Raw genomic sequence first — 24,614 nt, 5'->3', positions numbered from 1 at the left:
TATGTAATATTCTTTATTACCTCATATCTTCCAAACCACTAAACGGATTTACGTAATTAGGATATCGTTAGATTTGTCTCAATAACACAAGTTTTCTTAGATAGGTGTAACTAAAAAAAAATAACAAGACGACAGTGAGACGCCATAGACTCGAGGTGGAAAAATAAAATAATATTGCAATTTGGGTATTAAAATCAAGAGCTTTTTGTGAGGATTCTAAAATGGTATATCATGGCCATGTTTAAAAAAACTACAATTAGATAAACGTTATTTAATAGTTGTCTATACATAATACGCGAGGCGGATGACTATTTAGGTGCGAGCAGGTTTGTGAAGTGAAGTTATAAAATAGACTAAATTAAATATATTGTTTATAAAAATCGGCTAAGTGCGAGTCAGATTCGCCCACCGAGCGTTCCGTACAATTTTTTGAATATTTGCTTAACTTAACTTTGTAATAAACGTAATAAATAAATCCGAAATTAACTATCTACGTAACTAAAAAGTGTGAAATAAATTAAACAAATAAAAAGTCCTGACTGACACATGCTTAAAACATCCACCCGGCACTTTAAAGGACTTGTTCTTTGCATACGAAGTGTTACCTACTCCAAAGATTTATACTGTTATATATTATGTCAGAACTGAGGCGCACTAAGATGGCTAATCGTCTTAATTTCATTTAGCCAACGAAATTTATTTAAACAAATAATACCTAAACACTATTTACGATGTCGGGTTGTTTTCACGAAGTATAAAAACTATATATGTCCTACATAAATATTTAATGTAAGTAAACACAAGGAATGATGACAGTTTTTTAAATTGTATATAAATTAAGAGTAGGCTAATAGTAAAGCAATTTTGTAAAAGTAACAGGGTTCTGTATAATCTGTAATCTGCGATCAATACTTTCGGAGCTACAGGGATTTAAAGGGTCAGATTTGCGGCGCTGCCGCGGATCCCTGAAAAACACCCCATACAAATGGTACGAACTTATGACGTCGTAGGCAATTTATGATCGTTAGATTTGTATGGGCGTTTAAACAAAATTACTAATATCTTTGTTATTTCAGCGTTTATGTTTATAGTTCATGTATTAAAAAATGTCACATTTAATGTAAGGAAGCTAAATTACGATAAAAGATTTTTAATAGATTTTGAAATTTTATAATCTTATTTATTTTGCAAATATCCAGTCAATCTTAGCTTTTTATGTATAAATGAGTTAACATTTACCTTATTTACCCGAATGTATCATAAAAATCAATATATTCAAACCTAGTCATCATCCCCATTGTGCGCTCAGTGGGAGAAGCTAAATTAGGATCACTTGTTGCGTTGATTTTGTAGGGATCTATAGTATAAAAAATTTTAATAAAAAAATACAACCGACTTCAAAACCTAAAACGTACCCACTAAACTAAAAAGCGAAAAATAACATCATAATATGTTCTACCTGCTGATCAGTATGAAGGCGGTGCTAAGCCGGTGATGTATTAATTCAAGCCATGTGTGAGCCATGTAATGTGGTCCTGTCAGAATGGCTTAAATTAAGACAACACCGGCTAAGCACCGCCTTCATACTGATCAGCAGGTAGAACATATTATGATGTTATTTTTCGCTTTTTAGTTTAGTGGGTACGTTTTAGGTTTTGAAGTCGGTTGTATTTTTTTATTAAAATTTTTATTATTTTTCCATTTTTAGTGTAAAATTTCATCTCAAATGTATACATCAGACCCCTAATGACAGTCACAACCCATCTTGGTACAAAATTCTCAGCAATACAAATTAATCAAGCCCAAACACAAGGTAGCTACCGTAAACCGTTAAGGTTCCCTTAATTGACCTTGGTCTTCATCATCAGACCCCTAATAACAGACACAACTCATCTAGGTAGAAAGTTCTCAGCAATACGAATTAATCAAGGCCAAACACAAGGTAGTTACTGTAAACTGTTAAGGAGTTCCCATAATTGTCCTTGGTCTTCATCACCAAACCCCTAAATGAAAGTCACAACCTATCTATGTGGAAAGTTCTCATTAATATAAATTAATCAAGCCCAAACACAAGGTAACTGGTGTAAATCGCCGAGGAGATCCCTCTTCTGTTTTATGGCTCCATCATCAGATCGATTTTAAACCTTCATGAAATTGTAGTGCTTAAAAGTACTAAATGGAAAAGTTTACGAACACACTAGACACTCATATAATTTTCGAAAGTTCCCCTTTATTTCTCCAGGATTCCATCATCAGATCTTGACATGATGGCAATGGGACCAAATGGGGACTATACCGTTTCAAACAAAAAAAGAATTTTTGAAATCGGTCCAGGCGTCTTTGAGTAATCGGTGTACATACATAAAAAAAAAAATACCGACCGAATTGAGAACTTCCCCTTTTTTGAAGTCGGTTAAAAATATCGTTGACCTACTCTGTTTATAGGCGATGATTATCCACTTACGTACTATAAAAATATTTTTTACCATAATCAGTGTAACTTACCAACTTTCGTGAACACGTAACTCGAAAAATGACAGACTTATACAAACTTTTAACCCTACTAACACAGAGAAACTCCTTTTAAGATATATAATATTGTTTATAGGATTTTGGGGACTGTTATGTATTAACCATAATAATAATATATGTACAAATTATTATTATGATTGTTTCTCTAAAATAAAACAGCATATATATTTATAATCATTTTATGTATCTATATTTCGATTGATTAAATATTCTTATAACTACTTTGTAATTTCTCGGGCCAGAAACGTTCATATTAAGTTACGTTAAAATAATTACATAATTATCCTAGATTACAAAAAAAAATATATAATAATCAACGTTTATAAAACGAAACAAACGTTTCGAGCTCGACATTTCTTTAGAATGTGTAGGTACATTTAGATTTAAAGTAGATAAATATAAAATAAAATTGTCTATACCAATAAACTTGCTGTGTATCTTTTTTGCGAAACTCTCAATATATTTAGGATTCATAATTATTTATTTTTAGTTTCATAATAAATCAAAATCTCATTTTTGGGTGGTAAATATTGTGAGTAGGTATTACTAAAAACCCCATAACATTATTTTATAATATATTATTTACATGTTTAGTTTTAAACTACTATAATGGCAATTATTAAATGTCGGTAACATTTTTTTTTACTTTTTCTGTCAGGCATTGTATTTTATTATAAATTATGATAGATAGGTAAATACATATGATATATATTTTACAAACTTTAAAGTATAAAATGTGAAAATGCGATGGAATGTCTATTTTCCTCAATACAATTTGATTATATTACAGCCTAGAACCTGGGCACAGAACTATAATAGGCCCAAAAGCCGTGAATATGACCATTTTTTATAACACTGTACTACGATATCGTGTGACTTGTCGATATATGTACATACTTAATATATTATATTATGTATTTACATTATTCATATATTCTTCATTAATGAATATCAGTTAATGTTAAAATGGCGTTATTAAACTCATTTTCTTGAAATAATTACCCTGAATGATACATATATAATATATTTAGAAATTCAAAAATAAAATGTAGTTTACTCATTAAACCAAAAATATTTTACAATTACCTACATTTAATATACTTTATACTTGTTTTCAAATCACCTGTGGTGACAAACGAGTTATTGCTTATTATTTCAAAGAACACGAATGTTAAGTAACTTGTTTTTGCGTTTACCTACATAATTATTATTGTTACGTTAAATAAATACATTAATTAATTGCCTAATAAAATAATGAAGTTTAATTATTTTTCATCAAGAGTTTTATTACATACCACCTCATAAAAACACCAAATTATTGTGGTTACGGCCATTACAATAACGCGACTAATTAATTTGGATCACAGATTTTTAAGATATTTATGTTTTGACATAATCGTTGCAAATTGGACTTTTACTTTCCGCCTGGCCACGGGAGGTAGCTTCCCCAACCTTTGGGATTCGGATCTTGCCCTAAAAATAGAAACATTTTAATAAATCACCTTTTTTTCATTTCAATTCACCATATTGTTTTTTTTTTGATGAATTGCATATTACATAATGTGTTATTGTCTTACTTAAATCTGACTGTTGTAAGAATACTTATGTCTTGTTATTCTAACTTTAAAGGGGCGTCGAAATTTTATTGTTTATTTGTACAAGTAACGAGCTATAATATTCAAAATTAAGTTAAACATTATGTAAAAGCAATATTATTTTAATTTTAACCCATAGTGGGCATTATTTATTGTTTTCTGACCAACTGACAGAATATGCATTCTTATAACAGAGAGATTTACATTAAAAAATAAACAAATACGACACAGGCATGCATAGCGCCTGTGTGTGTAGCGGTCAACGACAAAGCTCATGAAGAGAAATAGTCGTCATTGACCAATATCGGCGGAGTTGTCCTAATTCTATCTCTTTCGTCAAAGCACAACGAAAGATTTCCGGTTGCGCTGCTATTTGTTGACATTTGTCTATTTCTCTTCACAATATACGTCATTTGGTGGCATGTTAGGCCTACTGGTGTGCAAATGTTTATATGCGTCGTAACAATCTCTCAACATCAATGGGCCTAGCACGCGACCAACGACATATTCCATGAAGACCAATATTAGCGGAGTTGTCCAAGTTCCATCTCTTTTGTCACAACTCACAACACAACGAAAGAGATAACCGTACCGTAAGATGTACCATATCTATCAACCGACCATACAACTTGTATTATTTTTAACCAAACTTAAAAAGGAGGTCCTACATTCGACACGTACCTATATCATGTATGTTTTAACCGATTTTCCAAAAAGAGGACTTACTATGTTCGACTATAATTATATTTTTCTGTTCTCAATTTTCCAAAAAAATAACTACCGTTCCGATTTTGATGGAAATTTCGTTATTTGACTGCATATAGTTTTTAGCAAAAGTTGTATGAATTCTATGTATTGTAAAATACTATGTTATGTTTTGATAATAGATCAAAGAAAACTTAAAATTAAAGTTACGAGGGTTCCAAACGAGGGTCCGAGAAGAGCCCCCAACAAACTCAGCCAGGGTTTATTTTTTTTATCACCATTTTACAACTTTATCTAGAACTAAGTACACAACTGTATAGTGCAATTCGATGCCAAGCATTTATATTATCTAAACTAGCGGATGCCTGCGACTTCGTTCGCGTAGAATTCAGTTTTACACAAATCCCACGGGAACCATGGATTTCACCGGGATGAAAAGTAGCTTATGTGTTAATCTATTTCCAGATTGAAATCTATTTCCATTCCTTTCAGCCAAATTGCTTCAGTAGCCGAAGCGTAAAGGAGGAACAAACATACCTATTTCCTATTAATTTGTGTTTAATAAACACTCAAAACATAACATATTGCTCCTACTGTAATCACTTTAGTACGAGTATCACAATATAATAAACTATATATTGATAGTGATAGTCATATTAATAGATATAGATATTTCACTTTAAGAGGTTTGGCTTTTGTTGTATAGTAGTAATACAACAAAAGCCAAACCTCTGTAAAAGGTGTACTGACAAGCGCGTTCGTGTCAAGCTTATGGAAAGTCAGCAAAGCAGAACTATGTTATTTTGATTATTATATCTACTACCTTTAAAATGTTGCTAGCTTAACAACATTTTAAAGGTAGTAGATATAAATGGTTTGTAGTTAATCAATAAGGTTTCGATAACAATCAATATATCAATATTACTTAAAACAAACAAACAATATTACTTGTGTTACAAAACACGTTATATTTTAAAAATGATTTTCTGTTTTGCTGACGCTTCTTCAGTTCACACATACAAAAGTATCCTGCTACTTAATTCATAATTATCGGGCTATTTTAACGGCCCACGACAGAGCAACACCTCCCTCCTTAAAGGATATAGAGCCTTATAGAATATTTGACGGCCTTCATGGTGCGGAGGATTTACAAGACTGAGGTCCTGGGTTCAATCTCCGGTTGGGTAGATTGAGGTTTTCTTAATTGGTCCAGGTCTAGCTGGTGGGAGGCTTCGGCTGTGGCTAGTTACCACCCTACCCATCACTTAGCACCAGGTGAGATTGTAGTCAAGGGCTAACTTGTAAAGAATAATAAAAAAAAGATAGAGCTCAGACAGACCCACCACGCTCTACCAATGGCGGGCTTAGGTTGATAAATGATAATGTAAACTCATTAACGACCACTATCAAATAAGATCAGATGTCAATGATAATTACTAGGACTACGGCTTGACCGAGGCACGGGGTATAAGGCAACCAAATATCCAGCTTCCAACTAAAAAATTATCTCATATAGCCCAATCTAGGATTCGAACCCAGGAGCTTGTACTCCAAAACCAGCCTATGCTAACAAACGAGGCAGTCACTTTACTACTACAACCAATATGAAAACTTCATTATAAAGTAGAATATAGTACGACATCCGGCATAAGAAATATATAACCTCATCATGTTATTTATTTAGGATCAGAAATAAATTATCGAAAATATTTACATTGACACATTGCAAATAGGTTGCCTAGTTAAATTGCGGCTGGATAGTATTAAATGATTATTATTATTTTAATATATTTAATCTCCTTCCTTCATTGGTTAATTAAAAAAAACGTACAATAGACAATATAATATACCCAACAGAAGTGAAAAAGTAAAGGTTGTTTTCACATTGCAACTGTATAAACAGTTGAGTAATGTTACTTTCATACCCTCATAAGTTAGTCATCTAATATGTCAAATGAAAGCTTAATCAAAGCTTATTATGTAAAGCTTATTATGTATTAGCTTAGCTGTATTAGCTGTATTTAGGTTTTGATCTACTCATACTTCATGTTTCTTAGATTATGTATGAAAAATGAATTAGGACCCAATTTAACTAAGCAACCTATTTACAATGTGGCACCTTGAATATTGTCTATCATTTATTTCTTATCACTAATAAATAACATATGAGGGTATATATTTCTGTTACCGGATCTTAGACTATATTTAGGTTTACCGGTATACCTTTAGCGAGGGCCTGTATTTTGTGTGTTTCGTCAGATGACAGTGTCAGAATTTTCTGCAACACCGGCACCAGTCGACTGCGCTCGTCTCCGGGCGGCAACGTCAGGAACTGCATCAGGAACAAAGATATGTCATCATTCCGAAATGGGATATCTATTTTTATAGCTTGTGGGGTGGTCCCGCCAAATACCTGCTTGCTGTTTTGTTTTTGTTATTCAGTGGATAAACGTACTAGAAGGCTCATTGGTAATGAGGCAATAACAACCTCTAAACTTCAACGTTATAACAAATATATTATTTTGAATTCGGTCGCTATTGATTGACAGTCGTCATCATCAACATCACTATCATCATCATATCAGTCGATGGACGTTCACTACAGGACGTAGACCTTTTGTAGGGACTTACAAACATCACGATCCTGAGTCGCTTGCATCCAGCAAATCCCTGCGACTTGCTTGATCTCGTCAGTCCACCTGGTGGGGGGTCGCCATTCCAACACTTTGGGACCCCAACGTCCATCGGCTCTTCGATCTATGTGCCCCGCCCATTGCCACTTCAGCTTCGCAACTCGTTGAGCTATGTCAGTGACTTTGGTTCTTCCGCGGATCTGCTCATTTCCGATTCGATCACGCAGAGATACTCCGAACATAGCTCGTTCGATCGCCTGCTGCGTGACTCTGAGCCTTCTTATACTTAGGCCCAATAGTTAGCGACCAAGTCTCGGAACCATACGTCATTACTGGCAACACGCAGTGTTCGAAGACTTTTGTCTTCAGACACTAAGAAATTTCGGACGAACATATATCGCGTAGTTTCAAAAATGCTTTTCAAACAATGTGCCATATTGCCAATAGGTAACAATGAATGAGTAAATGAATAAATATTAAGAATCTCCTCATATCAGATTCGTTCGCTAAGCAGTTTTGAGCTTTTCACGATACGAATTCTTATGAGGGTCACGTTTTTCACTCTAACATCATACAAGAGCCCACTGACCTTGAGCGTGACGTTCTTCATGTACTCGGTGTTGTGCGCATTGGTGGCGGAGGCACGCACGCGGCGAAGCTCCGCCTTCAGCAGCTCACTCAGCTGCGCCAGCCGCGCGCCCTCACGCTCCGACTCCGCCAGCAGCACTGTCACGTGCTTCACTCTAACATCATACAAAACGAGTGTGCTTTAGACCACACGACTGCAGTAAAACCTAAATTACATTAAAAAACAAAGCGCCATCTATGAGCCTCGGATAATTGCATGGCAACAGGTTCTTCAATTGTCCAGATTTGAAAGTTCCCTAAGAACGCCATTTACTGGTAGTTAAAATAACAAATACAGGTTCACTATACCTGTAGATGGCAGCACGCACCTTAAAAGCCTCGCCCAATTTCACTTTTCGTAATGCATTCACCTTACTCCCCAAGTGGAGCGTGCGTAAAGAAGTTTTACTTTAAAATAATGTCTAACTACCTGACTCTGCAAACATTGTTCTGCCGTATTTTACAAAAAAAGAAAAGAGTTTTTACTGTGTTTGGAATACCTCTGTTGTTGAGCTTGAATTTTTCTTCTCAAGTCTGCAATCTCTTGTTCGGGAGTGAGACCGAGTGACGACGTGTCAAATGTGTCGTTATCTGGAACCCCTTCTTCTAGAAGTCTCTCCAGCGGCACGGGGGATCTTCTACCGCCACTTGTTAATAAGGATTTCGCTAACGGTGGCGAAGGAGCCGATTCGGAACCCTAAAAATATTATTTTGCGTCTTATAAAATTGATTAATCAGTTTCAACTGAAAACTGACAGTAATTTGTTTGAACCGATGCCATGTTGCGTTCCTCAGACCATACTGTAACACTAATACAATTTAGCCCTGCAAGGCTGGTATCCATAACATATTTGGTTCTATTTCGGCAGATCATGTCATGTTTACGTTTTTATCAGAATGGCGGTTAAATTAAATAGTCCTACATATCAATATTTAAATTAAATCTCTCAATGATGAGACTAAACTACATGCAGCATTCGTGTCCAATTTTTTGTTTATGGTATTGTGGAAAATCCCCTTATTTTCGTCTTTTGATAGAACTTTTTTTAATCTACAGATAAGTTAAAATTTTATTAAAATATTACACTACATCAATTGATAATATTAATTATTATAGATGTTAAGATTGTATGAAACACTTAAATTGATAAGCTATCTATTGAAGAAAGTACCGTTGAAATCAAATTGACATCATGGGTTGTTATATTCGTCATAAGTGCAGTATGTTTGATTGCAGTAAGTTTTAAGTACTTAGTAATTGGAGAATTCTCTGATATGATTATAAAAATGTTGCGAAAATATAATCGAATTTATTTAAGTCAGCAATGTAAGCTTTAATCAACCTACCCTACCCATCACATCACAATGCAAAATGCAATGATTAGGAGATCATCATCATCATCATTATCAACCCATATTCAACCCATATTCGGCTCATTGCTGTGCTCGAGTCTCCTCTCAGAATAAGATGGGTTAGGCATTGGCCTAACCCCAATTATTCTGAGACTGTGTGGTGGACTCAAAAGTCCACCACACAGTCTCACTAGCCCAATGCGGATTGGCAAACTTCACACACTTCAAGTATTAAGAAAATTCTCTGGTATGCAGGTTTCCTCAAGATGTTTTTCCTTCACCATTAGAGAATCGTGATATTTAATTTCTTAAAATGCACACAACTGAAAAGTAGGAGGTGCATGCCCCCGACCAGACCCTCCAGAAACGGCTATCACGGATTAGGAGATGCGATTATTCAATTATTGTAGGTATTTAATGTTTTGTAATTTTTAGGTTACTATGCAAAGTAATATCGGAAACAAAAAAGGCCCCGACAGCCGTAATCGAGTGTGTCCTACTCATAAGACACACATGCATTCGCGCCGACATATTCCCGATATCACATACCACAGTTGCGGCAGTCCCGTCTCTAGATCTAGCTTGAGTTAAACAGTGGGGCGCAATAAACATTATATATGAATGAAAAATTACGAAACTCAGTTATATACTTCTCATCAAGAAAGTCGAAAACAGATGGACTGTTTCTAATGTTTTTTACGAGAAATATAGTTAATGGATTTACAATGTACAATTGTACATATTGGACCCAATATAATTTTCCGTTTTAAATCTATATTTGAAATTTCGATGTTCAATTAAATCTTTAGATAGCATTTTTGAAGCTACATTTCCAGTACAAACCTAAAGAATGTGTGAAAACGCAAGTGGCCTTAAGAATACAAGACGAGAAGGCCAAAAGAGAGATGGTTGGAGTGTGTGAAGGAAAAATTTACTTAAAACCTATGATGTTAAATACTGTTAGATGTGTTACTAGGTCATGAAAAATTAGGTTAGGTCATCAAAAGAGGAAATTTCCACGTCTCAATGTTACTTTTGGTCAACAACGAATGTTATTTTTTTTTTTTAAACAATTAATATCTAAATATCGTCTACAATGTCGAGTAGTGCGTTCAGGAAGTGTAAAAACTATATACAGGAAGAAAATTTTTTTAGTGCGGATATTTTTATATTTTGTACATAAACAAAATTTAATGATCACGTATTTTTTCTTTTTTTTTTTTAACTCAAAAATAACAAAATTATCGTTAGCTAAAGTTATTTACTTTTGAACAGAATTTTAGGGTCACCCTATTGTGCGTTTATTTTATTTTTGTTTGATACCTAAAGGACGTCACCAGATCACTTTTAAGCTGAATATATCTTGTTTAGTAATAATATGTACATTATTTTGTTATTTTAGAGACATAAATTAAAAAAAAATTACATAAAATGTATCGAACTGTTTGTAGATTTATATTCTATTAATGATACAGAACCACGAAAAAAAATATCCGCACTAAAGACCGAATCACCCTGTATACATAAATATATAATGGAATTAAAGACAAAATTGTGCATGTTCAATGTTGTAGCCTTTTTTTTCATTTGGATCACTTTCTGTGGTGATTTTGTAAGGACGTAATAGTATAAAATTATCATAGCTTAATACTATATAACACGTCACGTCACGACAAATATCGACGTTAAAAATATAAAAGTAAAAAATACCTCTCCCTCCTCCCTGGGTATGAGAGTCACGTTGATATCCATTTCTCCATCGCTTCCATCCTCTCTCGGTATGACTGGAAGCATGTATTTTTCACGGCTGGACTCAATGTTAGAGTTGCCAGCCTTTGCATTCTCTTGTAATAGTGCAATCTGCTTTTTCATATTATCCGTATCCTTTTGCAATTTGGCTTCCAGCTCGCTTATTTGCGATTTGTAGCATTGTGTTAATGTAGATACCTGGAGGAATTTAATATATCAACAATTTGATTTATAAGTTATCTATACTAATATCATAAAGATTTCATTGTTTGAATTAGACTCTGAAACTACTGGACCAATTAGACAAATGGCAGCTGTTAAGTGTAAACACGTCATGGACGCATATTATTAGGTTCCAGGCATCAATCTCCTATTAAAAGTGGATGCCCAATCAGCGACCAAAAGCGTCCTCACTCAATGAGTGCCAAACACAACTTCTTGGCACTCAATTCAAGTAGGCGCATTTGCAAATTCAACCTTAAACTCAATCCTTACGGTTGAATTTGCTCTGAATTTGGGATTTTATTGAAGTTTTTAAGTGACATTTTCTACATCATTGTGCGTCCTCTTATTGTAAGAGGTCAAAATGGTTCCAGGCTATAAAAGCCTGTAAACGTTAGATACGTTTAACATTACATGTTAGTTGGTCTAGACGTAAAAATGACACCTGTAGTTTATGTTGAGATCTTTCAGACTCCAGTTGCTGCGACAGTCGCGTTAAGTCGGTCTGTAAGCGCGCGGTCCTCTGGTGAGCTCGCGCAGATTCTGCGCTGGCGTCAGATAGTCGTTTTCTCCCAGCTTCTACTTCTGCAATTAACTCTGCATTTTGCTCTCTGTAAATTCATATTATATTAACATTTTTATTCATTGAGACATAACGCAACAAGCAGCTCTATTTTCAAAATTTTCTTACTATGTTATACACTTGATATATTTTTGTTTCATTGGTCTCATGTCTAGATAGTTCCGCTATTACACCCAAGATTGTCTCGTTGTGAAGACAATCTTGGGTATAATTGTCTGGAAGCTTGTGCGAGCATATGCTGTCACTGACTAAAAATTACAGAGATGTGGATATGATATATTAAATAATGTTGATATCAAAAAGGGCCTGGCCTGGACCTGGAATCTTCCAGGTCCAGGCCTTGAGTTCTAGGTCTGGCCAAAAAACACACACTTATGTTTGAAGTATGTTTCATCTCTTTTTATAAATAAGGGTTAAATAAATTTCTTCATTATAGGGGTATATGACAAAACAGGCTAGGGTATAATTGTGTAGGTATATAAAATTATAATGAAATAGTGAGGTAAATTTTATATTTACTGCATTGTTGAAAGGTTTTGAGTCAATGTATCAACTTGAGCCTTAAGAGCAGCAGTCTCCTCTTTTAACTGTTCCTCTTGACTGTGGTCGATTGTCTGATTTTGACGTAATACTGCTTGAGCCCTTACCTAAAATAATAAACATCAATTATAATTCACTCTTCTAAAACCGCTATATGTAAATAGTTTGCAAGAACCATTAACCTCTTATAATAAAAGAATGCACAATCATGTAGAAAATTTCACTTAAAAACTGGCCAATTTTGCTTTGACAGTTTTAAAATTATTGGTTAGAAAATTATACTCAAAGGCTTTGTAGGCAAATGTAGCCCAATAAAATCCCAAATTCAGAGATTCTTAAATTGAGTGCCAAGAAGTTGTTTGGCACTTTGGCAAGTTGTTTGGCACTCATCAAGTGGGAACGTTTTTTGGTCGCTGATTGTGCATTCACTTTTTAAGAGAAGATCGATGGCAAGAACACAATAACGCACTTTATAACTAGTGTACTCTGTTTTTAAGTCTGCTAATTCAATATTAGTTATATGTAACTTTTCATTTAAGTCAGCATATTTGAACTCTAATTTCTTCATCCTACTATTCAATTCTGTTCTCTCATCACCAAAACTCATTATAATTTTTTCCTTTTCACTGAGAACTGCTGTCATTTCTACTTCAGCTTCTTCATTTTTCCTCTTTTCATCTTCAAGTTCTTGCATTAGTTTTGTAATGATATCTTTTTTTGAATTTATTATATTATCTTTTTCTTTACTATCCTCTATTACTTGCTGTAATTCTTCTTTAAGATGTCTGTTTTGAGTTTCTTCGGTTTTTATTTGTTCTTCTAGTAGTTTTATTTGAGTTTTCATAGCTGTTATTGTCCCTTCTTGTGCATCAATAGTTGATTCCATCTGAAAATATATAACGTGTTTTGTATCTATAAAAAAAATCCTTTGCCCAGGTTTTTACCCTTTTTACTTTTAGATTTAATAAAGTGTTTACCTGTACGATCTTTTTCTTGTTATCTTCCATTTTAGTTGTAAGGTCTTTCATCGACCTTTCGTAATCTTCCATTTCTAAACTTAAAACATTCTTTTTCTTAACATCTCTCATTGCTTTTTCTAATTGTTCTTTTGTAATTTTATGTGCCTCTATTTCAGCAGCTAACTGTTGCTTCTTCATCAGTATATCAGTTTCTAAAGACTGTATTTTTACAGTAGCCACTTCAAGATCTGCAGTTATTTTTTTTAATTTATTCTCCAAGTCTAAGGTATAATCAGAACTCTGTACTTTACATTCAACATTTTTAGGGCCGTCTACCACATCTTGATTTATCAAAAGGTTTTGTTTATCTTCAGAGGTATTATCAACCAACATCTTTTTTAGTTTTGATTTTTCCTGTTCTGACATTTGCAATAGAGCTGTTGTTTCATTTAACTTTTTTTTAAGTTTCAAAGCAAACATTCTCAATTTAGTATATCTAAAAGAGATAAATAAGATATATTTAGTATTTTATCTATACTAATATTAAAAGAGTAAGATTTGATTGTTTGTTTGTATGTATTGAATAGGCTACTTAACTACTAAGCCATTATGAAATATTCTCTCATTGCTGGGTAGCTACACTATCCCTGAGTGCTAATGGCTATATTATAATATTTTAAAAAAATAGGGATCCTTCCTAAAACTCGAATAATGTAACCCAAGAAGTAAAAAAATACCTAAAATATTCTTTAGATCGCGTGCGTTGCAGAAACTATTGATGTTAGAATAAAATAATGTACTAAAACTTTGCAAAAAACATAAATTTTAACAAAAAGTGTTGCAACAGCATATGTCTAACTATTATAGTCATGACACAATAAGTGTTCTTTTATTTAAAAAAATATATGGAAATGCTGCCATTAGAAAAAGCTCTTTATTATTTATTTATTATTGTATCTTCGTATTATTTCTTATCAAAATAATTTACTTCAGATTCAAAACTGACGTAAATTATTTTAAATAAAATTATAATAAGCCAACTTACTTTTCTTCAAAGGTTTCATCTAAATCCTTCATTCGTGCATTTTCTTCTGCTCTAGAAATTGTTGAAGTGGACATGTCTTCATTAGGCAGGTCAGTGGCTGTAAAATATAAAATATAATAATGAATGTATGTATAGAAATTGTTAAATCATATAAAAATAGTTATTGATACAATGTGACATACAAGTGCAAGTTTGTTGTTTCATTCTATCCAAATCCTCTTTTAGTCCACAAATTATCAATTCCTTCTCCTGTAGAGATTTTAGCACATTATCTCTTTCTAAGACTATGTTTTCCATGGTTTGACTATGTTTAGAGTTATTTTGTTTAGCATTCTTGAGATCATTTTCTAAAGTCGCCACTTTTTCAATAAGATTATCTTTTTCTAATTTAACATCGTCTCTATCTTTCTCTAAAGTTTCAATAAGCCTTTCCATTTCAGACACAGCCTTTTGAAGCTTAGATATAGATTCACCTCGTTCTTTTAAAACTTGATTAATCTCTTTCATTTCATTAAGCAACTCTGCATTTTCAGTTTTATAACTTACCAGTTTTGATTTTGCATCTTCGTATTCAGAAGCAAGATTATCAAATTCTTTTACTTTATTACGAGATTCTTTAACTTCTAATAAAAGTGAAGCATTTTCTTGTTTATATGCAGACAATTTCGTTTCTAATTTCACAATATCTGCCTGCAAAGATACATTTAAATCTGTGAAATGTTCAGAGTCATCCTTTGGTTGCTCTAAAGATAGTTTGAGGGTTTCTACTTCTTCTTGTAGTAAGCCATTTAAATCCATTAAGTTGTCATATTCCTTTTTAATGTTATCATATTGTTCTTTCAAGGTATTTGTTTCCATTTTTAAATCTTTTATGCAATGGTCTTTGTCTAATTTATAATCATTTTTGATTTTTGTATTTTCCAGAGACATGGATTCAAATTGTTCCTTTAAGGTTAGCTTTTCTAATTTGAGTTTATTGAATTGATCATTTAAAATTTTATTTTGATTTTCTAATTCTATTATAGCCTCTTTAGCATTTAATTTTTCTTTTACCAAGGTAGACTTTTCTGATTCTAACGCTTTAATTTGGTAAAACATCTTTTCTTTTACATCATCAGTATCGCGTTTAAAATTTAATTGCTTATCGAGATCTGCATTTTTTTCTAGTAAATTGTGTACTGTTGTTTCCAGTTCATTTAACTTTGCATTAAGTGTAGATAATTGTGATACAGAATGGTTCAATTGTTCCTTTAGTGAAATATTTTCTGGAATTAGGTCATTCAGTTTGTTTATATCTATTTCTTTAGATTTTAAAACTGTTATTTCATTTTTTAGTTTATCAACATATAAATAAGCATCATCAAGCTTTTGTTTTAGTTCAGACACTTTGGACTGCAATTCTTCATTTGCACCTTGAACTTCATTCATTTTGTTGGTTAATTTATCAGTGTTCTCTTGTGCTGAAGAAATTTTATTAAATTCTTTTTCTTTATTATCCAACATTTCTCTTAAAGAAATATTTTCATTGTTCAACTTTTGCATCTGTATATCAAATTCTTTAGATGCATTAATAATTTCATTTTGCCACTTAGGAATATTTTCTGAATACTCTTTTACAGTTTTTGTCAAAATGAACCTTGAATTCTTCAATTGGTTTATACAATTTGCACACTTAAGTATTTTATCTTTGTAGCTTCTTAATTTAATGTTAGCTTTGTCTAACTTGGATTTTTCAGCATCATACAGCTTTGTAAGCTCCTTTATTTCATTTTCTTTAAATTCAGCTTTGTGTTCATGGCTAGATTTTTTTGCGCACGTTTCTAATTCTTTAATTTTTTTGTTGAGCTCTTCTAATTTTACTTGATAAGATTCATCTGAAACAACAAAATGTCACTACAGTTTGATTCATAAACTTCATATAATAAAATCATATACACATTTACCTCACCTTGATGAACTTTTTCTTCCAGAACTTTTAATTGTTCTCTTTGTTGTAAACCAATTTTATTGAATTCTTCAGTTCTAGTTTCAAGCTCTGTCAGTTGTGTTATAAGTTGTTCATTTTCCTCCAGAAGTCTGTTGTTTTGCCTCTTAAGGGATATTACTTCGCTATCAAGGTCTGATAACTTTAATGATGCAGTTGCAAGGTTTTGATCTTTCAAAATCAAATCAGCCTTCATTTTATTAATTTCTTCTTCATAGTTATTGCACTTGTTAGTAAGAGCTCTGACTTTACTTTGCACTGTGTCAATTTCAGTTATAAAAGCCAGTTTTTGTTCTGTCAAAGAATCAACAAGTTCTTGTAACATTTGAACATTGTCCAATTTATTCTTTTTTTCAGCTTCATATTCTTGTAGCTGTGTTTTATATTTATCAACCTCAATGTGTAGTTCTGAAAAAGCATTTGAAAAGAACAGCTGTAATAAATTACATCTTATGAAAATTAGTTTGTGATCATTTATAGCAGTTTTCTACATATACATATAAACTTTAATGGTTTATAACCACCCATCCAGCCTTCGTTTGGTTTGATTAATATAAGGTAGAACCTTAATGAAACTTGGAGTTACTAAGGATCATATTTTTGCAATGATAAAATTCAGTACTAAATTATTATTATATTATGTATGGTCTACTAAGTTTAAGGTAATAAAATTTTAGTAGCAATTTTGGTTAATTATCTATTTATTTTTTTACATTTTATTGAACAAGAAAAAATAGTTTAAAAACTATAACATTTGCATTGTTTAATTTGACATCCATTCATTTCTGACAACTGGTATTGACATAATATTATAATTGACTTATAATAATGACATGTAATAAAAGTAATAACATAATATTTTAATTGTAATTGTATTGTAATCTTTAGTAATGTAATTTGTTTTTTTTTTGTAATTGTTTTTTTTTTTGTAATTTTTTAGATATCATTTTTTTTTTATATTTAATTTTATGTGACTTGTTTTTTAATTTTATTGCTTTTAGTATATTGTAGTCTGACATTAGTTGCATATTAATTTGTATTGTGTAATTTGACATACATTCATTTCTGACAACTGTAGTATTGACATAATATTAATTTGTGTACGCTGTGTTAACCTATAATTAGCTGTGCAATAACTACTCATATATTTATTTCAATGTAAATCTTTAACATGTGAAATTGTAATAGCTGTTGGTTATCCTAATAAAATAAATAAATAAATAACCCAACTATTTAAAAAGGGGGGTCTAAAAAGAAACAAAACGAAACAAGAAAATATTTCAGATTGAAATAGAGTAATGATAAAGTCACATCTTTTATCTACTGAGATTAAAATTGGTGCCATTTTTGTACCTTTCTGTATATATCTCTATTTTAATCTGAATCCTTTCCTTTTTTTTGGCTTTGCTGTATGTAGTCAGGTAAAAACAATAACAATGAAAAACAGTAGAAAACATAGTACACAAGTATGTGCAATGGCAGACACAGGTTTAAATTAAATAACTTTTGTTGTTGGTCTTGGGAACTTGATGCTATTTCTACTACCTTATAGGTGAGGGGATATGGAGCTGAAGAGACACCATGCTGCACCAATGTGGGTTGGCAGTTGGCAGTAGCAGGTTGGCAGGCAGCTTGGGATAATGTTAAATTAATAAATGACCACTATCAGACATTAATAAATGAATTTGACCAATGGCTTTACATGCTTTCTGAAGCACAGGGGGCATTAAACTACTTAGAAGGCAAACTATTCTCACTCATAAGTATCTTGTTGCCCAACCCGGGACCTTGTGATCAGAAACCTCATACACTAACCACTGGACCATGAGGCAGTCAACAAAAAACATATGCCACTCATTTATTTGGTGTACTTTTATGTGACACATGAAAATCATCAAGTCCCTATCTACTATGGACTTTGGAAAGCAGAAAGATGAGAAATGAATTAATGGAAATGAAGAAGAAAGAAACAGAGAACTACATAATTACATAATTATGATAATTTTATACAATAGATCAGTTACGTCCCTACAAAATCACCACAAAAAGTGATCACAAAATAATAGACTACAACACTGAGCACACGTGCCAATTTTATCTTTAATTCCATTAAATATTTAAGTATATATGTTTATACACTTCCTGAACACACAACTTGACATTGTAGACAATATTTAGGTATTATTTGTTTAAATAACATTCACGGTTGGCCACAACTAACATTGAGTTGTGTATAAAATTCCTCTTTTGAGAGCCTCATTTTTCAAGCAATAGTAACACATCTAACAGTATTTAATATCATTTATTATACCTGGCTAAAAAGAACATGACATTTATTTTAACCTGTTTTAGCCTGTTTAGCCTTCTGGGCGATGACAAGAAGGCCTCTACATTTTGATACAAGTTCCTCTCTGCTTAGGTCATCAAATGGGCTTTTCTTAGGACCTTGGTCTTGCCTCTGCAATAATGCAATACATATGTAATATTATTCTTGGACGTAATGAAAATAATATCATTATTGTGATTAAAGCTATGACAAACTTGAAAATTACCTTCTCTGAATGTTTGTCCATAATTGAGAATTCACATATGCCGTCTTTATTGCATATCAATATAATTAGGTTACGAAGGGATATTACTTTGTCAATGCGTTGGAATAGTACAGAAACATTACAATTGAATAGATAAAAATCCAAAACCAAATCAACCAAACGCAAAAATATATATACTTGTAGTCGTACAGACGTACAAATTACAAAAAGTCAAACTCAAAAGTCAAAACCAAAACACTCTTCAAAGTTCAAACTTCAAACGTCAAAAATTAATTTACTCTTTGGTCAAGAACAAGAACAAGAACTATTTGATGTCAGTCTGTACTAGGGCTGTTAATAAAATATTTATATTTTTATTTTAAAATATCGATATTTATTCTATAATACATATAAAAATGAAAATGCGTTTTTTTTAATGTTCGTTGAAGTTCTAGGATGGTTTTTACGGCGAGAAAAATTCGAATAATTTTCGATAGCCCTTTCGATATATTTTTAACAAATTTAAGTTTTTTATCTTCTCTCTAAGTATTGTCTCGCTAAGTATTTGAACTACAATAACATAGTTAAACTATGACTATAACACATAATCTACTGTATTTTATTTATACTATATATTATGAATTTAAATAAATACTACTGAATATAAGAAATAAATACTGAATTGTTTAATTTTTTTTAGATCTCAATACTCACGTTTGTTTAATAATCAAACTAAATTATAAACTTTAAAAATTAGCCGAATCTATATATCAAAGTCCACTATTGATATTATATTTAAAAATATCGAAATTTCGAAAATCCAACATTAAAAAAATATCAACAGCCCTAGTCTGTACCCTGTGGCATGCCTGTGGCAGTGTGGCTAGTGGGGCTCATAGACTTAGGACAATAAATAGTTATATATCTATGGTAGGGCTAGTAGTAGCCCGAACTATAGGCAAGCTACCTAGTTCGTAGTAGCACAGAGTACAATAAAATGCTGAAACGTAGTAGTAGTAGTACCATGGACTTAATAAGATTGACTAGCACTGACTAGGGGCCTAATTGTCTAACGCAAACGATTGAATTTGACAGTTGAAATCGTACGTTTTTACTTGTCAAACGGCTATTTCGGATTGTGTAAGCCAATGGAAAGCCATCGGTTGGGCATAGTTAGTTCATTACGATTAGATCGTTATTTTTATACGAAGAGTGAATGATTTGTTAAGATTTGACAGTTATTTGAGATTGTCTTCGAATTGTGTAAAGTTTTATGTTCATGGCTTATGTCAAAAACTTACGATGGGTCTTGAGTCACCTTTGATCGTAAAACGGACAAATTGTGGATGTCCAAAATTCCAAAATAATAATTTATATTTTATTAAATATCTAAAATTAATATTTTTTTCCATTCTAAATCTCTCAATTCAGTTTCCCCGTCCACAGTTAGCATTTTTAGGACGAAACTTTGCGAAGTGTTTTGTTTGTAAACAATGAACTCTGTTAAAAAGAGTAATAAATAATATATTCTTTGCAATGAACCTATAAAGTCAAAACAATGAAGTTAATTGAGTGCTATTAATCGATTTATATAGGATGCTGAGACTTGGACTCTGAGAGAAAGTGAGAAAAAGAATATACACGCTCTAGAAATGTGTTGAAGAAGAATGCTTGCATATCCTGGACACAGTCTCACTCCTCCAAGAACTGGGAATCAAACAGCATCTTTCTTCCAGCATCCAATGTCTTCTTACACACACTTTCTTTGGACGTACCAGAGAAAGAGACGATAAGTCCATAGAGCGACATAAACTCAATACCTACGATATTTAATACCATACCATGTTTTAGATTTTTGCGACATCTTGCATGTTGTTGTATCCAATATGTTGGGATCTGTGTTCCAGGGCTTATGAGTGTGGTTTAGTTAAGTTTGCTGGTTATCAAGCAAAAAGGAATAGAATTTCATTTTTAAAATTATGATTATGGCGAACGAACTCTTTCGTCATCGCTCATAGGTACATTTACATTTTCCATTGGTGCATGCCCACCCTAGGAATCCTAGGATTCTGAGCTACCGAAAAGGAATAGGAAATAATAGTAGATAAGCCAATGGGTGGGAGTAGAATAGGATAGGAATAGGGAATGAGTCAAAGCGAAGCTTGTCTGTCTGCTATATTATCTTAGTACACAAACTACACTTACATTGAGACTAAATGTTGATGTGTGTATTTTATAATATGCTCAATATTAACAATTTTGCTTTACAGGATATTTGGAATATGCCCTATAACTGCAGACTCCAATATTGCAAAAAGCACCTGCAATACAGTGGAATAACATATTGGTGTGCTGAAGAAGAGATGGCAAAGGCTTTTAGCTGATAGGACATTGTACTGATGACCCTGTTATCTGGTCAAATCATAAATGTGTGTGTATTATCAAAATATTTATATTTGATTTGATCTTTGATATTTGAAAATAAAAGAATACTTACTTCGCTGAGTTTGTTTTTTGTAGTACTTTCCAAAACTAAAGCTTTCAGTTTAACATTTTACTATTAATATTTTTTTTTACCATTACAATAATTAAATAAATTATTCAAAAAAGTGTAGTTGTAAAAAATACATTTATAATACCTGTGTATGTTCACCCCCCTGCAGTTTCACCCACATAATTCCTGTTCCCGTGCGAAGGAATACATGGCCTATAATACTCAAATGTGGATTTTTATTGGTAAAATAATCTTCAACATTGGTTCAGTAGGTCCAGTGTTTACCCCTACAATCTCACAAACTGTATCTTTTAATACAGTATCTTGACTACTAGTATTCTAAGAATTATGAAAATGACACCTCTGAGGGTGAAATAGGGGTTGGAAGTTTATAAAAAATTTTAATAAAAAAAATTCAACCGACTTCCAACTCAAAAAATAACTTTAACTAAAAAGCAAAAAATAACATCCTACCTATGTGCTACCTACTGATCAGTTTGAAGGCGGTGCCAAGCCAGTGATGTTTTAATTAAATACGTTTAAACTAAATTTCTGTGATTATTCCAGAAACAGCTTTAATTAAAACACGACACTGGCTTGGCACCGCCTTCAAACTGATCAGTAGGTAGCACATAGGTAGGATGTTATTTTTTGCTTTTTAGTTAAAGTTATTTTTTGAGTTGGAAGTCGGTTGAATTTTTTTTATTAAAATTTTTATTTTTTCATTTTTAGTGTTAGCATACCCACTGCGTGTGTGCAGTCACAACCTATCTAAGTGGAAAGTTCTTATAAATACAAAATTATCAAGTCCAAACACAAGGTAGCTACTGAGAGCCGTCGAGGAGTTCTCTTCACTGTGCTTCGTCTTCATCACCAGACCCTTAATACATTCGCAATCCATCTAGGTGGAAAGTTCTCATCAATACAAATTTATCAAGTCCAAACACAAGGTAGCTACTGTGAACCGTCGAGGAGTTCTCTTCACTGTCCCTCGTCTTCATCATCAGACCCTTAATACAGTCACAACCCATCTAGGTGGAAAGTTCTCATCAATACAAATTTATCAAGACCAAACACAAGGTAGCTACTGTGAACCGTCGAGGAGTTCTCTTCACTGTCCCTCGTCTTCATCATCAGACCCTTAATACAGTCACAATCCACCTAGGTGGTAAGTTCTCATCAATACAAATTTATCAAGTCCAAACACAAGGTAGCTACTGTGAACCGTCGAGGAGTTCTCTTCACTGTCCCTCGTCTTCATCATCAGACCCTTAATACAGTCACAATCCACCTAGGTGGTAAGTTCTCATCAATACAAATTTATCAAGTCCAAACACAAGGTAGCTACTGTGAACCGTCGAGGAGTTCTCTTCACTGTCCTTCGTCTTCATCACCAGACCCTTAATACAGTCACAACCCATATAGGTGGAAAGTACTCATCAATACAAATTAATCAAGCCCAAACAAGCTGGCTCAGCTAGTCAGTCTTGTTGTCAAAGCACTCATCTTCATGTCTCTGAGTCAATATCAGTGGTTCATCATAATGGTCTGTTCATAATAATCAATTTAGTCTGAAATTAAAAAAAAAAATTAATATTTCATACTAAAAGTTAGATAGAATCTTTGAGAGGAAAACATTAGCAGTGGTGTCCTGGGTTTGATCCCTGGCTGGGCCGATTGAGGTTTTCTCAATTGGTCTAGGTCTGGCTGGTGGGAGGCTTCGGCCAGTTACCACCTTACTGGCAAAGACCTACCACTAAGCGATTTAGCATTCCGGTACGATGCCATGTAGAAACCAAAAGGGGTGTGGATTGTCTTACTACTCCTAACAAGTTAGCCCGTTACCATCTTAGATTACATCATCACTTACCATCAGGTGAGATTGTAGTCAAGGGCTAACTTGTAAAGAATAAAAAAAAAACCTGCTCCAATGTGGATTGGTAGTTATGGTGTTAATATACCACTATCAGATGTTAATGATAATTAATGTTCCGAAGGTCCTGTGTTTGATCCCCGGCTGGTCCAATTGAGACATACGGCCAAGCGATTTAGCATTCCGGTGTGATGACGTGTAGCAACTGAAAGGGTTGTGGATTTTCAGTTTAACTTGTAAAGAATAAAAAATTAAATAAAACAGTAACAATTTGCTCTCAGTAGAGGATTTTGAATGGTATATCTAAATGCCTAGATAAACTAACTCTGCGAACCCATTGTAATTATGACACTGTTGTTGGCTGGTGAAGGAATAAAACACCCTAAAGAGCTAGAGAACTGTTCAAATCCTTTAATAATAAGTCTGTTTGTGAAGTCACTCATCACACACTTAGGTAAACCTATGTATATTAGTGCCGATTCATACGAGACTTAGAGATTAACACTGGGATAAAAATAACATGCGGACTTTTCTAAGAGACAGAGGAAATGCCCACCCTCTCCTTTTGCGCAGCCCGGATGTGCTAAATACTTCCCAACAAAGAAATTACTGCTATAACTAGTGCAGGGACATGTAGTAGACAAGCAGCGCGATCACTTATTAATCGGGCATTGTTGATTGTTCTTCAGTTGGCTAACAGTAAGTTAACCACTTGTAGTTACGCTAACCACCTTAGGCAAGGCAGGCCTTGCCTGAGTTAAGCGTTGTTTTAATGAGAAACTTCTTAAGAAATGGACATCGACAAAATTAGATAGAGGTAGTTTTCTTTTTTGTTTACTTTTATATTTTTGATTAACAAATAACAATAACGAAGTAAACTTTGCTCCTAAGATCACTATAATTTAGTAAAACTTTGCTCAATTTCTAAATTCTCTTTAAAATCTGAAAAATAAAAATTTTGTTTTGTTTTGTTAAATTATAATTTCTAATCCACAGGTTATTAATATGCTGTTTCACCACAGACTAATAGGATAACCCGTTATTTTGACACTAGCCTACACAGACAACAGGGAGATTACCAAATAGTCCAAATAGCCCTTAGTTAAATTGGTTAATTGCGTTTTGTTACTCGAGTTGCATGTACCATTTTCTCACGCTATTTTCTTCAATAGTAGATATTTTTCGTGAA

General features: G+C 33.0%; 1 protein-coding gene and 2 long non-coding RNA genes across 3 annotated transcripts; 1 reads left to right on the top strand and 2 right to left on the bottom strand.

The window, feature by feature from the left end:
• Positions 1 to 2,695: 2,695 nt before the first annotated feature.
• Positions 2,696 to 19,299, bottom strand: LOC112043290 (GRIP and coiled-coil domain-containing protein 2). The gene is made up of 14 exons (XM_052881323.1): positions 19,080 to 19,299; positions 18,871 to 18,985; positions 16,492 to 16,935; positions 14,726 to 16,417; positions 14,544 to 14,640; positions 13,517 to 13,994; positions 13,009 to 13,425; positions 12,519 to 12,646; positions 11,862 to 12,027; positions 11,156 to 11,392; positions 8,593 to 8,789; positions 8,055 to 8,208; positions 7,056 to 7,164; positions 2,696 to 4,005 (listed from the first exon to the last, which is right to left on the bottom strand). The coding sequence occupies exons 1-14, from the start codon at positions 19,098 to 19,100 to the stop codon at positions 3,947 to 3,949; spliced, it is 4,314 nt and encodes a 1,437-aa protein (XP_052737283.1). The 5' UTR covers positions 19,101 to 19,299; the 3' UTR covers positions 2,696 to 3,946.
• A 937-nt stretch (positions 19,300 to 20,236) lies between these two features.
• LOC128198066 (uncharacterized) lies at positions 20,237 to 21,563 on the top strand. The gene is made up of 2 exons (XR_008250806.1): positions 20,237 to 21,076; positions 21,329 to 21,563. It is a non-coding gene; the product is annotated as an uncharacterized LOC128198066 (long non-coding RNA).
• Positions 21,564 to 21,597: 34 nt separating this feature from the next.
• On the bottom strand, positions 21,598 to 24,439 carry LOC128198065 (uncharacterized). Its single transcript, XR_008250805.1, has 2 exons — positions 23,982 to 24,439; positions 21,598 to 23,630 (listed from the first exon to the last, which is right to left on the bottom strand). It is a non-coding gene; the product is annotated as an uncharacterized LOC128198065 (long non-coding RNA).
• Between the last annotated feature and the right edge of the window lie 175 nt (positions 24,440 to 24,614).

This window comes from Bicyclus anynana, chromosome 4 (assembly GCF_947172395.1).
Source record: "Bicyclus anynana chromosome 4, ilBicAnyn1.1, whole genome shotgun sequence".
NCBI classification, from domain to species: Eukaryota; Metazoa; Arthropoda; class Insecta; order Lepidoptera; family Nymphalidae; genus Bicyclus; species Bicyclus anynana.
This window is presented reverse-complemented; position numbering and strand designations above follow the sequence as displayed.